Source organism: Columba livia, chromosome 19, assembly GCF_036013475.1.
Source record: "Columba livia isolate bColLiv1 breed racing homer chromosome 19, bColLiv1.pat.W.v2, whole genome shotgun sequence".
Lineage (NCBI taxonomy): Eukaryota > Metazoa > Chordata > Aves > Columbiformes > Columbidae > Columba > Columba livia.
Window position 1 is genome coordinate 971,700 of NC_088620.1, and position 14,843 is coordinate 986,542.

The 14,843-nt window shown below is 58.9% G+C and overlaps 4 protein-coding genes across 5 annotated transcripts; 3 read left to right on the plus strand and 1 right to left on the minus strand.

Moving 5' to 3' along the window:
- Window positions 1-442: 442 nt before the first annotated feature.
- On the plus strand, window positions 443-4,969 carry HSPA5 (heat shock protein family A (Hsp70) member 5). The gene is made up of 9 exons (XM_065035390.1): window positions 443-673; window positions 805-934; window positions 1,051-1,282; window positions 1,589-1,726; window positions 1,962-2,074; window positions 2,152-2,542; window positions 2,853-3,090; window positions 3,225-3,392; window positions 3,754-4,969. Exons 2-9 carry the CDS (start codon window positions 819-821, stop codon window positions 4,311-4,313), a joined length of 1,956 nt encoding a protein of 651 aa, XP_064891462.1. The 5' UTR covers window positions 443-673; window positions 805-818; the 3' UTR covers window positions 4,314-4,969.
- Window positions 4,970-5,316: 347 nt separating this feature from the next.
- Window positions 5,317-7,767, minus strand: RABEPK (Rab9 effector protein with kelch motifs). The gene is made up of 7 exons (XM_065035402.1): window positions 7,616-7,767; window positions 7,391-7,536; window positions 7,164-7,313; window positions 6,805-6,966; window positions 6,153-6,302; window positions 5,864-6,013; window positions 5,317-5,661 (listed from the first exon to the last, which is right to left on the minus strand). The coding sequence occupies exons 1-7, from the start codon at window positions 7,672-7,674 to the stop codon at window positions 5,393-5,395; spliced, it is 1,086 nt and encodes a 361-aa protein (XP_064891474.1). The 5' UTR covers window positions 7,675-7,767; the 3' UTR covers window positions 5,317-5,392.
- Window positions 7,756-11,645, plus strand: PPP6C (protein phosphatase 6 catalytic subunit). 2 transcript variants are annotated; one of them, XM_065035403.1, is made up of 7 exons: window positions 7,756-7,914; window positions 7,979-8,074; window positions 8,191-8,256; window positions 8,940-9,081; window positions 10,013-10,092; window positions 10,226-10,435; window positions 10,828-11,645. In XM_065035403.1, the coding sequence occupies exons 1-7, from the start codon at window positions 7,840-7,842 to the stop codon at window positions 11,074-11,076; spliced, it is 918 nt and encodes a 305-aa protein (XP_064891475.1). In that variant the 5' UTR covers window positions 7,756-7,839; the 3' UTR covers window positions 11,077-11,645. The 2 variants fall into 2 exon arrangements, with proteins under 2 accessions (XP_064891475.1, XP_064891476.1); XM_065035404.1 differs by having other exon boundaries at window positions 7,812-7,862.
- Window positions 11,646-11,807: 162 nt separating this feature from the next.
- On the plus strand, window positions 11,808-14,432 carry ARPC5L (actin related protein 2/3 complex subunit 5 like). The gene is made up of 4 exons (XM_065035405.1): window positions 11,808-12,020; window positions 12,192-12,264; window positions 12,481-12,657; window positions 13,950-14,432. The coding sequence occupies exons 1-4, from the start codon at window positions 11,881-11,883 to the stop codon at window positions 14,010-14,012; spliced, it is 453 nt and encodes a 150-aa protein (XP_064891477.1). The 5' UTR covers window positions 11,808-11,880; the 3' UTR covers window positions 14,013-14,432.
- Window positions 14,433-14,843: the final 411 nt, after the last annotated feature.

Genomic DNA, 14,843 nt, shown 5'->3' on the forward strand with positions numbered 1-14,843 from the left:
GGCCAGGGGCTGATGTGACGGTGAGTTGTACCGGAGCGAGACGCGGTGACTCAGCGCCGCGACACCACAGCTCAGGTGGTGACAAGCGTCCTGCCGGGACACGCGCTGGCTCTCCAGCTGGCCTGGCGTGAAGCACCAGGGACAGCCCACGGCGCTAACGGGGGCCGCGGGGACCCGCTGGGCCCGGCCCTGCTCGGCTGGAGGGGTGCAGCACCGGCCCCGGGGCCGCCGCCTCCTCCGCCGCCCCCGGGGAGTGCGGGCGTCGCGCCGCCATGCCGGGCCCGGGCGCACCCGGGGCCGGTAACCATGGAAACTTCCAGAACGTCCCCCCGCCCTCGCCGCGCCGTGGCGCCGTCCCCAGCCAATGGGCTCCCCCCTAACCAATGGGCTGCCTCCGCTTGGCTCACGCTTCTCCGCTGATAGGTCCGCGTCACCGGTGAGCTGAACCAATGGCATGGCAGGAGGGGGCGCGCCATTTATGTCAGAGGGATCGCCTGAGTCTGACCAATCAAGGAAGGCCAGCTTAGTAGGAGATAGCCAATGGGAAGGCTCCAGCGAGGGCTCTGCAGCCAATGGCGATCCTCCACGAAGGAGTAACGGAAGGTATATAAGGGCGGGCGGCGCGGCCTGGGCCCTCAGCGGCAGTTTGTGGCTCGGCGGCTCCGGTGTGACGGTGAGCGCGGCGGTGCGGGCCCGGGGGGGCTGGGGGCGGCCCGCAGGGTGGGGGCGGCGGCGGCGGGGGGGGCTGCGGCTGCCGGGCGCGCACGTGGCGCCTCCATTTTGTAACCGGCGGGTTCTCGGCAGGACGAGCGGGCGGGATGAGGCACCTCCTGTGGGCGCTGCTGCTGCTGGGCGCCGCGCGCGCGGACGAGGAGGAGAAGAAGGAGGACGTGGGCACGGTGGTGGGCATCGACCTGGGCACCACCTACTCCTGGTGCGTGGGGAGCGCTGGGCCTGGGGCGGGGGGCGGCTGGGCCCTGGGCGGGGGGCCGGGGCCGGGGCGGGGGGGCGGGGGGCCCGGCGCCGCCTGACGGTCCCGCCACCCCGCAGCGTGGGCGTTTTCAAGAACGGCCGGGTGGAAATCATCGCCAACGACCAGGGCAACCGCATCACGCCGTCCTACGTGGCGTTCACGCCCGAGGGGGAGCGCTTGATCGGGGACGCGGCCAAGAACCAGCTGACGTCCAACCCTGAGAACACCGTGTTTGATGCCAAGCGGCTCATCGGCCGCACCTGGAACGACCCTTCGGTGCAGCAGGACATCAAGTACCTGCCGTTCAAGGTGGGCCCCGCGGGAGGGCGGGCGGGCGGTGGGAGGGCGTCCTGCGTGTCGGGTCACAAGAGGAGCTGCAGGCGCTGCCTCCTTCCTCTGGCAGCGCTTCCAAATCATGGTGCCTTCTGAGCACCCCGTGCAGGGTAGGGGGCTGTTGAGTGGCCATAGCCTGCAGACAACAGCTCCTTCTGTTAGCTGGTGTTACATCTTGTTGTGTAGAGGTCTGCTTAGTCTTCAGAGAGACAGAAACACTTGGACAGGCGAGAATAATTAATTCTATGAGTTGTTAAATAAGACAGTGTATGTTTTTTTCAGGTTGTCGAAAAGAAAGCCAAGCCACATATTCAAGTTGATGTTGGAGGTGGACAGACAAAAACATTTGCTCCTGAAGAAATTTCTGCTATGGTCCTGACGAAGATGAAGGAAACGGCGGAGGCTTACTTGGGAAAGAAAGTGAGTTACCGTGCGGCACTACTGAGAACTCAAAGCAGCAGCTTCACCAAACTAGAGATGGGGGGCTGAATCTGGACTAGCCTTGCAACCCTAAAATCAGTGCTGCTGGTGGTGGGTTTTCACCTCTCTTTAAAGAACAGTGGGCTCCTTGTTACCAGCATTGTTGTGGTTATTTACAAGCTATGTGCTTTTTAAAACTTCTATGACTAAATGGTATCTCTTACTCCTGATCCAGGTTACCCACGCTGTGGTCACTGTGCCAGCCTATTTCAACGATGCTCAGCGCCAGGCTACAAAAGATGCCGGTACTATTGCTGGGTTGAATGTGATGAGAATCATTAACGAGCCGTAAGTAGCTTTAACCTGTGGTGCTGCAGGGGAGGCGGGGGGTAGTGCCAGTGCCTGACGGGGCTCTTCCTGTGCAGAACGGCCGCTGCCATCGCCTATGGACTGGACAAGAGAGAGGGCGAGAAGAACATCCTCGTGTTCGACTTGGGTGGTGGAACTTTTGATGTCTCCCTGCTCACAATTGACAATGGAGTCTTTGAAGTTGTGGCTACTAATGGTGACACTCACCTGGGTGGAGAAGACTTTGACCAACGTGTGATGGAACACTTCATCAAACTCTACAAAAAGAAAACGGGAAAAGATGTCAGGAAGGATAACAGAGCTGTGCAGAAGTTAAGACGGGAAGTGGAGAAAGCAAAGCGAGCCTTGTCGTCTCAGCACCAGGCTAGAATTGAAATAGAATCCTTCTTTGAGGGAGAGGACTTCTCAGAGACGCTCACCCGAGCCAAGTTTGAGGAGCTGAACATGGTAAGTTTAGAAAGGTAGAGTTACGTTGCCTGAGCTGTAGGTTGGAGATGTGTCAAGTGCAGTATTTTGTGCTGTGACACTGCACTGTGGAGTATAAATAACTTCCACCTGCACCAAAGAGCCGGCAGCTGCTCCTCGCCAGGCTGGCCGGTGTGCACTGAGGACAGCTGGGGCCTCATCCAGGCTGGTCACAAGCCAGCCGGTATTCCTCCTCTGTCGTGGTTGTCCTTTGTACCCTAAGGCTGCATAATTTGGAGACCAGGCACATGGCAATACAGTCTTACAGTCCTGGCCTCTTTTGTCTTCCTAGGACCTGTTCCGTTCCACTATGAAGCCTGTTCAGAAAGTTCTGGAAGATTCTGACCTCAAGAAGTCTGACATTGATGAGATTGTCCTTGTTGGTGGTTCTACTCGCATCCCCAAAATACAGCAACTGGTTAAAGAGTTCTTCAACGGGAAAGAGCCTTCTCGTGGCATTAACCCAGACGAGGCCGTAGCCTACGGTGCAGCTGTCCAGGCTGGCGTGCTCTCTGGGGACCAGGACACAGGTAAGGACGCCTTCGCTGGCACCTCGAGCGAGCGGTGCCTGGAGCGGGTACTGCTTACTGGCAAATGCAGGAGAACTTTCTTTTCCAGTCCGTGGGCTGTTTTGTGCCCGAGGTCTCTTCCCTTGCTCTTACAGGTGACTTGGTGCTGCTGGATGTCTGTCCCCTGACGCTGGGCATTGAGACTGTCGGGGGTGTCATGACGAAACTGATCCCAAGAAATACTGTTGTTCCCACGAAGAAGTCTCAGATCTTCTCCACAGCTTCTGACAACCAGCCAACTGTGACAATCAAGGTCTATGAAGGTAAGTGTCACCTGTGGTGGCCTGTGTAACACCTGGAATCTGTAGTTACCTGTAGATGGCTACAGGTATCTCCTGGTGGAGAAGAGCTTGGCAGCAGCAGCTCTCTGAAGCTGCTCTGATCAGGTTTTTTGACCTGCATCAAAAGCTCTTACTAGAATTTTTTTAAATGTGTCTTTTTTCTGTGGCTCTATCCTGAAGAGCCCTTCAGAGTTAAGAGATGATGCTGTAGGAACATCTAGACAGGAGTCAAGTTGGAATTAAAGCCTTACCTTGACGAAAGATGTAGCTCACAAAGCACAAACACTGCTAGGAAAGAAAGAAACCATCTCTGATTGTGTCTGTATCTGATTGTGTCTTCCAGGCGAGCGTCCCCTCACCAAGGATAATCATCTGCTGGGAACCTTCGACCTCACTGGAATCCCTCCTGCGCCTCGTGGTGTCCCCCAGATTGAAGTCACCTTTGAAATTGATGTGAACGGGATCCTCCGTGTCACAGCTGAGGACAAGGGCACCGGGAACAAAAACAAGATCACGATCACGAACGATCAGAATCGTCTGACACCGGAAGAGATCGAGAGGATGGTTAACGATGCTGAGAAGTTTGCGGAGGAAGACAAGAAGCTTAAAGAGCGCATTGATGCCCGGAACGAGCTGGAGAGCTACGCCTACTCCCTGAAGAACCAGATCGGGGACAAGGAGAAGCTGGGTGGGAAGCTGTCATCTGATGACAAAGAAACAATAGAGAAAGCGGTAGAGGAAAAGATCGAGTGGCTGGAGAGCCATCAGGATGCGGACATTGAAGACTTCAAAGCAAAGAAGAAGGAGCTGGAGGAAGTTGTTCAGCCCATTGTCAGCAAGCTCTACGGCAGCGCGGGCCCTCCCCCCGGGGAAGAGGAAGCAGCGGAGAAGGACGAGTTGTAGATACTGGTGTCTCCGAATGTGGTGTGTGTATATATTGGACTCAGGAACACTTGTTTAAAATATTGGACTCTTAATTTGGAATGTAACTCTGAATCTTCACTCGCGAGTGGAGCTGGAACCGCTAGCCCGACGTGGCTGTATTCTGCTTTTCGTTAGCAGTCGCTCTGTGTGGGGAGGGCAGGCAGCAGGGGTGTCAGTGCTAAGAGGGGGTAGACGTACTGGCAGTGGACGTGTTCTATTTAACAACTTGGTCATGTGAGCTTGGTGTAGAACTTTTCTACCAGAGGTGACCACAATAAATTTGTTACTTACACTGGACTACGCTCCAGCTTGTGTTCTCTATTCCCTTGTTGCAGCAGCCGGTTTTAAGTGGGTGGGGATTGTGCCCAAACACTGGGGTTCAGCTCAGCCGTGGGTACAGCTGCTGCGCCGTCAGAGCTGCGGCAGCTGTTAATGCAAACTTCAATGCAAGGTCTGGGGGGAGAGGAGACCAGCTTAACTGCACATAGAACTTCCTGCAGTATTAAAGCTATTTTAGGAGCTTTAGAGCTTTAGGAGCCAAATGACATGTTTTCTGAAGGCTGAAAACCAGTCTACATCCAGTAAATGTTGTGTGTTTTATTTTTTTTCTAATAAAAAAGCCTCATTGGAAGTCAGTCTCTATTTGACCGTGATCCTTGTCTGATCCTCGGGATTAGATAAGAAATTGCACTGAGCATGGAAGAAGTTGTTGTGGTGCCTGCCCCAACACCTCCTTAAAACCACTGGGCACTTCACATTTCCCTGCTGTAGGGAACAACCTCTTTCTGGTTTTCATTCACTCACTTTCAAAATAGTGATGGTTAAACCTTGAATCATCCCCCAAAAAAGCTTGGTTTCCAGACAGCACTGTGGCTGTGCCATTCTATGTGTTAACGGGAGTTTCTTCTGGTGGACAGCAGCCCAGACGAGTGCAGCAGTACGGAAAGCCCCTGCCCCCCAGGTGTGAGCACAGTGCCACCTGTTTGAGGACAAGCATCTGTTTATTGGAAAGCAGACTTAGTCCCTCAGCACCACGCGGGGCTGGTGCTGCAGCTCCGCTACTCCACCAGGCTGACCACGCAGTCCCGGTAGATCTGCCCCCGCACGTCCATCCCCCCAAACACAAACAGCAGGTGCAGGACAGCGTCCCCAGCGTGTCCCTCCTCCCCCTGTCTCTGGAGGGTGCTGGCTTCGTCACCCTCTTCCTGGGTGACAGCTCCCGTGTCCCCGCTCTTGCTGACCCGCCAGGGAATGATGCACATGGCGTGGTCCAGCCTCCCGGCGGGCAGAGGGGCGTCAAACCGCAGCAGCGTCCACTGCTGCGTCCCTGCAGTGCAAAGAGACAACTCCTGTCCTAAAATGCAGCTTCAGAGGCTTGAGAAGCCACGGGGACAATGACAGCAGAAACCGGACCAGTTTTCAACATCGGGGTGTAAGTCCAGTGCAATGACACTACCTGGGGGCTGGAGCCCAGGAGCATTTTCCAACAGAGCAACGTTTACCGTTAGGCAGCTGAGGCGCCTCCCTACCTGTGTGATACTTGTACGTAGTGTCCAGGGCCCCGTCCGGGCCTATTCCACCGAAAATGTACACGTGCTCTTTAAACACAGCTGCTGCGTGGGACGCCCGTCCTCCCGGGACGTCACCGGTGGCCGGTATCTTGACCCATCTCATGTCATCTGTTGGAGAAAAAGAATACATCTATGGTTAGGCACTATAAAAACCCATGGGTTTTGCTGTTTTAAACAAATATGGTCCCCAAGATCAAAACACATCACCCAACAGCTATTGCTCTACTTTACCTATACCTGTACTTACTTATATCGATGCAGAACAGATCATTGTAAAAAACATCACCAGCTAAACCTCCATGTATGAAGAGTTTGGTCCCAACTGCAACCGCCACGTGTCCGTGCCGAGGAGAGGGGGGATCACCATGAGTATCTGGCTGGGACCAGGCCAGGGTGGCTGGAAACGGGAGCGCGATGCGTTAGGAGGAAAAGCCCTGTGCGGCTCCCAGGGAAGCGGTTCCGGGGCAGAGGAGCGCGTGCCGGGTGCCGCGCGGGCCGGCTCCGCGGCCGAGCTGTATGCTGTTTGGGCACCTCTGGGACGGACTAATTCAAACCCTTTTGGGTGCAGACAGGGCTGCAAGGACGAACGGGACAAGTGACAGCACAGGAGCAGCACAGGACGATGCCACCGTGGGAAGGAACCAGCTACGGGGAAACGCGACAAACCACGACTATCCCCCGCAGCGCTCCTCATCCCAGAGCTTTACGCTGCCAATCTGCCTCAAATTCCCAGCGAATACAGAAAGATCAATGCACATCAACAGCGAGGAACAGCCACCCATCCATTCCAACTCAGAGCCAAGCAGGGACCCGATGTTCACACGTTGGGAGTGAACCCAAGATGTGAACCTGCGGGTTCCACCCTTGAGCAAAACGGCCCTTTGCGCATCCGGAGGCACCTGTGTCAAACACGTGAAGCTGCTGGTCTTTAACCGGCTCTGCTCCCTTATCTCCTCCTCCGAACACGAACAGACGGTCCCCGATGGCTGCGGAGGAGGTGTGACACGTCCTGGGCGCTGGCTGCACTCCACTCACTTCAGGACTCTCCCAGGTTCCTATTTCTAGTTCAGACATTTGGTTAATAAATCAATCAACACAATCACAGAGAACACGCTCCACTTCCCCTCCCGAGCAACGGCCACCACGCAGCAGCGCGGCAGCGGCTCTGCCCACAGCTCCCCCGGCCCCGAGCCCCCCACGCTCCGCGGACACCGAGCTCGGGGCCGGGGCCGGGCCCGCCGGCTCTTCGCGCACTCACCGGGGTCCAGCACCTGGACGCAGCTCCGGTTCCCCGCCGGGTGGGCGCCGCCGAAGACCCAGAGGCGCGGGGAGGCGGCGGGCAGGAAGGTGCCGTGCTCGTAGCGCGGCCGCAGCCCGTTCCAGCCGGCCGGGGCCCAGCGGAGCGCGCCTGCGGGCGGGACGGCACGGTCGGCAGCGGCCCCTCGGCCCCCGGCCCCGCTCCCCCCGGCCCGGCCCGGCGCTCACCCAGCTCCACGAAATGCGCGTCCGCGAAGGCGCCGGCCGGGTCGGCGCCGCCCAGCAGGAGGACGCGGCCGGGGCCGCCGGGCAGGAAGACGCAGCCGTGCCCCACCCGCCCGCGGGGCCGCTCGCCGCGCGGCGCCAGCCGGTACCTGCGGGGAGCGAGGCCGGCGCTGAGCGCGGGCCGGGCCGGGCCGGGCCGGGCCGGGCCGCCGCCCCCGCCGCACTCACCAGCTGCCCGGCCGCGGCCGGCGCCCCGGCGGCAGCAGCGGCAGCGCCCGCGGGCCCATGGCGGCGGCACCGCACGGCGGCCCGGCGGGAGGCGGCTGCCGCCTTCCGGCCCGCGCCCGCCGGAAGTGCGCCGGGCTTCCGCTGGCGTCGGCGGCCCGCGCCGCTCCCCGGAAGTCACGGGCCCCGCTTCGGGCCCCGCTTCCGGCCCCGAGCCGCCGCGCAAGATGGCGCCGCTGGACCTGGACAAGTACGTGGAGATCGCGCGGCTCTGCAAGTACCTGCCCGAGAACGACCTCAAGGTGCGGCCGCGGGCGGGGGGGGGGACACCGGCCCGGCCCGCGCTCACCCGCTCTCCTCCCGCAGCGCCTCTGCGACTACGTGTGCGACCTGCTGCTGGAGGAGTCCAACGTGCAGCCCGTGTCCACGCCCGTCACCGTCTGCGGGGACATCCACGGGCAGGTAACGGCGGCGGCCGCGCCCGGGGCCGCGCCCGGTGCTGTGCCCGGTGCTGTGCCCGGTGCGGTGCCCGGTGCCCGGCGCCGCTCCCGCCGCCTCACGCGTCTCTCCCTCCGCAGTTCTACGACCTGTGCGAGCTGTTCCGGACGGGCGGGCAGGTCCCCGACACCAACTACATCTTCATGGTGGGTGCGCGGGGCCGCGGGGCTGGAAACCGGCTCCGAGTCGAACCCGACGAGCCCGCCGAGTTCCGGCCCGGCCGGCGGGCGCTGCGGCCGCGGTTCCGTTGTGCGGGGGTCACTTGGGTGCTGTGTAGTGACACGGGCGGCAGAAGCTGTGCCGGTGCCGGTGCCGCAGACAGAGCTGTGCCAGTGCCGCGGTCACTGCTGTCCCGGTGCCGCGGTCACTGCTGTCCTGGTGCCGCGGTCACTGCTGTCCCGGTGCCGCGGTCACTGCTGTGCCGGTGCCATGGACAGAGCTGTCCCGGTGCCGCGGTCACTGCTGTCCCGGTGCCGCGGTCACTGCTGTCCCGGTGCCGCGGTCACTGCTGTGCCGGTGCCGCGGTCACTGCTGTGCCGGTGCCGCGGTCACTGCTGTCCCGGTGCCGCGGTCACTGCTGTGCCGGTGCCGCAGCCGGGGGGCCGGCGGGTCACGCTGGGCCTTGTTGCGCAGCTCTGATGAGCGTGGTGGCCAAACCTGATCATCCGAGTGGCCACAGAACAAGTTCTCATAGTCCCCGCAGGCCCCGCCTTCCCTTCAGCCTCACGTCTCTCTCTGCACCGTGAGGAGTTAATAATGGATTTGTCACTTTGCCTTTTTTTTTCCCTTTGACCGTTTCTCCATTCGCGAACCTTATTGTGGCTTGCAGGGTGACTTTGTAGACAGAGGTTATTACAGCCTGGAGACCTTCACTTACCTTCTCGCGCTGAAAGCCAAGTGGCCTGACCGCATCACGCTGCTACGCGGCAACCACGAGAGCCGGCAGATCACACAGGTGTACGGATTTTACGGTGAGTCTGTCCGAGTGGGATTAATGTGTCACAAACGGCATCTTCCACTTGGGAAACCGGCTTTGGAGGCAGCGCTGCCTGGGGCCGGGTGGGCAGCGGGCTCGGGGAATCCCAAACATTGTCGTTTGTTGACGTGATCCTCGTGGTCCTGAAGTAGAAAGGGGGGTTAGCCCAGGTCTTGCTGTTCTTTTTCTCCAGCATCTGGGGTTTCTGTTTGGTTTTTGGTGCCACTTTCAGTTTTAGAGGCAGCACGTGTGTTTACACAGAATGTGCTTTGGTGTGTGTAGTGAAAGGTTCTACACGAGTCCTGATGTTGCTGTAATTCCCCTTAAGTTTCAGTGTAGCTAAAATCGGTGTCACACCGAGTTTGCTGCGAAGTCACTTCTGTCAGCAGCGAGCGCCTGGGCAAACGCCACTGGCAACAAACCAGCAGCAGAACAGCTGTCTGAAAAACTGGGGGAGTTAAAATTGCTTGGAAACTTCTTGTTTGTTTTGTGAGGCTTTGAGAAAACCTGAGGAAATCCTGGAAAATACATAACGCCTGCCACGAGGACCGTGGCCGGTAACGTACTTTGTTTTGGATAACGTGCCGACGAGAGGGAGCGCAAATGTTCACAAGTCGCGTATGAAACACCTGCTGGAGGTTTAACAGCGCCCTGTGGCTCCCGCGGGCGCGCGGAACTTCTCCTGCTCACCCTGCTGGGTTCTCATGTTCTGCCTCGATCCTCCTGGATAAAATTTGCCAGTCGAAGCCCCGGCTGCTCCGTCGGGGTCGGTTCGCGGCCGCCGGCCCGGGGAGCAGCGGGAGCGTCAGCAGCCGCGGGGCACGAGGGGCCGTTTCCTCGGCACCGCCCGGAGCGCCGGCAGCTTGGGGCTTGCTGCCGGAATTCCTTCTGATCCGGTACAAATAAAACAATTCTCTGCTTCGCAGATGAGTGCCAAACCAAATACGGAAATGCGAACGCGTGGAGATACTGCACCAAAGTGTTCGACATGCTCACAATCGCAGCTGTAAGTGTCAGCGCCACGGTGCAAAGCCACGTAGATTGTCCAAATGGGAATTCTGGGATTCGTGACCTTCAAGGGTCACACTGGGCTGGACTAAAATGTTGAGGATTTTGTCCACGTGTCTTTTCTTCTGCAGTTAATAGACGAGCAGATTCTCTGTGTGCACGGCGGCCTCTCCCCAGACATCAAGACACTTGATCAGATTCGCACCATCGAACGTAATCAGGAAATTCCTCACAAAGGCGCCTTCTGCGACCTGGTCTGGTCGGACCCCGAGGACGTGGACACGTGGGCGATCAGCCCGCGAGGCGCGGGCTGGCTCTTCGGCGCCAAGGTCACAAACGAGGTAACGGTGCCGTGGCGCGGCATGAAGGCTCTGGGAGGTGCTGGAGCATCCAAGCTGCCAGATGCTGTAACTGTGATCTCGCTGCAGCGCGGCCGGCGGGCGTCACCGGGGTTGGGGCGGGATGCTGTTCAGAGGGCGCAGGAGAAAAAAACCAACATTTTTCTTAGTAATTCTTGACTGTTGCTTTGGGCCGCAGCGAGCAGAGTGCTGGGCTGACACGCACCGACATGTCGCAGCTGTTGTGTGTTCCTCGACACCCCAACGCTGTTTTCGGCGCACGGGGTGTAAAAGCTGCTCCGGCCCCGGAGGCGCGAGTGCCGGGGCGGGCGCCGTGACCTGCAGCTGCTCGTGGGAAACCCACGCGTTCCTTTTGGCCTTTTTTCCCTTTGCAGTTTGTTCACATCAACAACCTGAAGCTGATCTGCCGGGCGCACCAGCTGGTTCACGAGGGCTATAAGTTCATGTTTGACGAGAAGCTGGTGACGGTCTGGTCCGCTCCCAATTACTGCTACCGCTGCGGGAACATCGCCTCAATCATGGTCTTCAAAGACGTAAATACCAGAGAACCAAAGCTGTTCCGCGCGGTCCCCGACTCCGAGCGCGTCATCCCCCCCCGAACCACCACCCCGTATTTCCTCTGAGCCCCGCTGTGCCCCCGCCCTCCCCTACAATATACTTTTTATTGAGCACTTTGCTGCTGAAATGCTGCCTCTTGCCTTTTTTATTTTTAAATTATCTAAGTTTATTGTGTATTATGGTGTCTGTAGCAAGTTTCTTCCCACCCCCCCCACCCTAGAATGATTTCAGAGTTATTTGTACTATGCCCCTGTAATTTGTACCCCCGCCCGTAGTCCTCGCGTAGCTCTGGGTTTAGAGATGTTTTCCGTGTCCCAATCGTGCCGCACGGGGAGCAGCTCGGTCCCGGTGTGACATTCAGCTTTTTTGGTAAGTTTTAAGGAATTTCAGCAGCAAAGTTCCCGCCGGGCGCGCGGTGCCCCGAGCTGTGTCCCTGTCCCCCCCCCACCCCCCCCGGCTGGCGCCTCGTCCCTGGTTGTAGGTGCAGAAATAAAGTGGCCAGAGGGGCCGAGTGTGTGTCCCCCCCCCCAACCTTTTTGTTTTATGAGGATTCCGGTAAAAAAAAAAAACAACACGAAAACCTGCTACAGCGATCGGATTTGTATATTAAAATAATTGTTCTGATTTTTTCAGATATTTTGTGTTTTTAATGAAGTCCCACCTTTTTACGGGTGATTGACGTCCTGGGGCCCCGCCCCTTCCCCTGGCGTCTCCGCCCCCCTGCGCGGGGCGGCCTCAGGCCGCCCCGCGCAGGGGGGCGGAGACGCCAGGGGAAGGGGCGGGGCCGCTGCGGGGAGGGCGGGGCCGCTGCGGGGAGGGCGGGGCCGGGTCCAGCGCACGGTGTCCGTTCCGGTTCCGCTGGCGGCGGCATGGCGCGCAGCACGCTCTCGTCCCGATTCCGCCGCCTCGACATCGACCAGTACGACGAGAACCGGTTCGTGGAGGAGCCCGAGGAGGCGGCGGCGGCCGAACCCGACGCGGGGCCCGAGGTGGAGGCGCTGCTGAGGCAATATCCTTTAGGACGGAAGCGGGACCGGGGGCGGGCGGGACCGGGTTACGCGGAGCCGCCGTGTCCGCGATCGCGGCCGGTCGGGATCTGATGCGCTGCTCCGGTGTCGCTGCGAGCGTGGGGTTCGGGGCCGTCCCGCGGAGCCGTTGAGTCCTTGACCCGAGGCCGCAGAGGGGACGCGCTGCGGGCGCTGCTGGCGGCGCTGCGGAGCGCGGCGGGGAGCGGCCGGAGCCCCGCGGGGAAGGTCAGCGGGGCCGGGGGCACTGCGGGAGCGGGACGCGGTCGGCGCTGCCGCTGAGCGGCACTGCGGTTACGGGACGTGTTTTCCCCCTGTGTTCGCTCCCGAAACCGCCCTGGAAAGCGCTTCCCCCGCGCTCCTCGGAGCACTTTGCCAACGCGAGTCCCGGGCTCGGTTCGGCTCGGCCGGTTCTCACGTTGCTCCCCTCCCCGTGTCCCGCAGGAGCAGGCGCAGGGAACGATGCTGAAGGTCCTCACGTCTTTTAAAAGCAGTGAAATAGAGCAAGCGGTGAATTCCTTGGACAGGAACGGCATTGACTTGCTAATGAAGTACATTTATAAAGGATTTGAAAAGCCAACAGAAAACAGCAGTGCAATATTGCTCCAGTGGCACGAAAAGGTGCGTTTGGTGCTCTCCTGGCTCAGCCGCGCTCCGCAGGGTCAGAGTCGCGGTCGGCGCCTTCGCGAGAGCCCCGCTAGAGCCGCAGAGGGTGGCCGGGGCTCCTCAGTGCTGAACAGTCCCTGGCGCTTCCCGTTGTCGTTGGTCTCTTTGAGCTGGGACTTGTTAAGCCTTTGGCTTTGTCCAGGCTCATCGGCGGCTGGGGGCTGAGGATGGTGCTGGGGCAGTGGCCGCTGGAGGACGTGTTGTGGTTTCTGTGCCTCGGGAGCTGCAGCGCAGCCGGGGGCGGGTGACGCGCAGCGGCCGCGTTCCTGTCGCTGCGTGTTTGGCCGCGAGGGGCTCCGGAGGCTCCGCGGCAGCGCTGCTGGCAGCACCTGGCACGGCTTGGTGACAGGATTGAGCAAACCTGCGCAGTTTGCACGGGAGAGGCTTTTGAGATCCCCAGAAGGATCCCCCTGCGATCTGGAGAGGGTCTGGCGTTCCTGGGACGTGCCCGCGGTCAGACAGGGAGGGCGGGATGTGTTTGCTCAGCCCGTGGCAGTCGGATGTTTCCCCTGTGACACATGAAGCAGCTGCCCGGTGTCGGGTGAAGGGACTTTGTCACGCGCAGCTGCGCGGGCTGCGGCTGCGGCTCCCCCGGGACTGCGGCTCCCCCGGGACTGCGGCTCCCCGTGCAGCCGGCGGCTGCTCATCTTCACATCTATGGGTTTTTTCCTGTGACACGTAGAGAATGAACTTGTGCGGTGAGTCCGGCAGCTGTCACCCGCTCTGCAGAACAGGGACGGGGAGCAGGAACGGATTTCTCAGGACAGCAAAGAACCTGTTTCTGCTTGTTGGGTTTTGGTTTTGTTTTTGCTCCTGTTCCCACTGGTGGCTGTGTTCAGGGGACCACAGGTGGGTGACATTACCGCGACCGGCAGGATGACCGGGCTCGGAGCACACAGGCACACAGAAAGCATCTCGGCCTGTTTGTTCTGAAAGGAACAAGGCGGGCGTGTATGGGGCCGGGCAGGGGTTACAGCCGTGCTCCTGTGCTGCTCTTTGGCACGGCTGGTAAGATGTGCGGCTTGCTCGGAGAGGAGGCGGAGAAAACAGATTGTCATCGATTAACTGCATGGAAGATTTGAGAGCAAAAAGGAGGGAGGACAAGGGGGAACAGCCCAGGCTGCCTCTGTGTGAAAAGTTTCTGGAGAAAAGCCGCGTACTCTTCTGTTACAGAACACGTTTGTTGTTTTAAGATGCCTTCGCGTGCGCCGCAGTGACTCTAACACCGCTCTCCTCTGTCCCTGCAGGCTTTAGCGGTCGGTGGCCTCGGTTCCATAGTGAGAGTTCTGACAGCCAGAAAGACTGTTTAAAGGACTGGAAACTGAACCAAGACCACCATCAGTTTTGGACTCGGAAGAAGGAATTAGCTGAAATGACACTGGTCCATCTTTGTTAGAGATCGCAATCTACTGAAATACTGTGGAAACCTCCTCTCGGAATGTGTGTAACCTTAGAGGTGGGGCAGAGCAAAGGTATTGCTGCGTATTCCGACTGTCAAACACAGGAGCCGAGCCGTTCTCCTGTAAGCACAGATATTTCCAAATGCTGCTTTATCCAGGTGTGGTGACACAAGATCCCGCGTGTGCTGCTTACGCGAGGGTGGAGTCCGAGCGCCGGGGCGGGAGGAGCGCTGGAGGCTGCCGGTTGTGCATGGGGGCGAAGGACGAACTGGACTGGGGGCTGGTCTCATTGCAAGTGCCTGCTGCATCAATAAAGTTCTTGGATCGCGAGTTAAGTCATTTATTTTTTGCAAAGTCTAAGCCTGACTCCTATTGAAAAGCAGGTCAGCACTATACCATTCTGAGCGTCCACTTTTGCACAAAATGCTCTTAACTCCACCTGTTTACAGAGTCTGTCTCCAAATCCGGCTCTGTGGGCTGTAGGGAGTGAGACCAAGCTCAGCTGTTCCAATCAAGGCTGCTAAGATGCAGTAAATAGAATATAAATATAATACAAAAAACCCACGGTTTGATTTTTATGTTCTTGTACATGCTACAAAGTCAAGAAAATCCTTCAGAACTTATTAACTTATTTATGTGTTAGTGTGTCCTCACCTTCTGACAGCTTGCGTAAAGCAAAATGAGCCACCTCCCACGAGTCGGGACACGGATGTTTTGTCCCTGATCTGTTCAAACCACGTT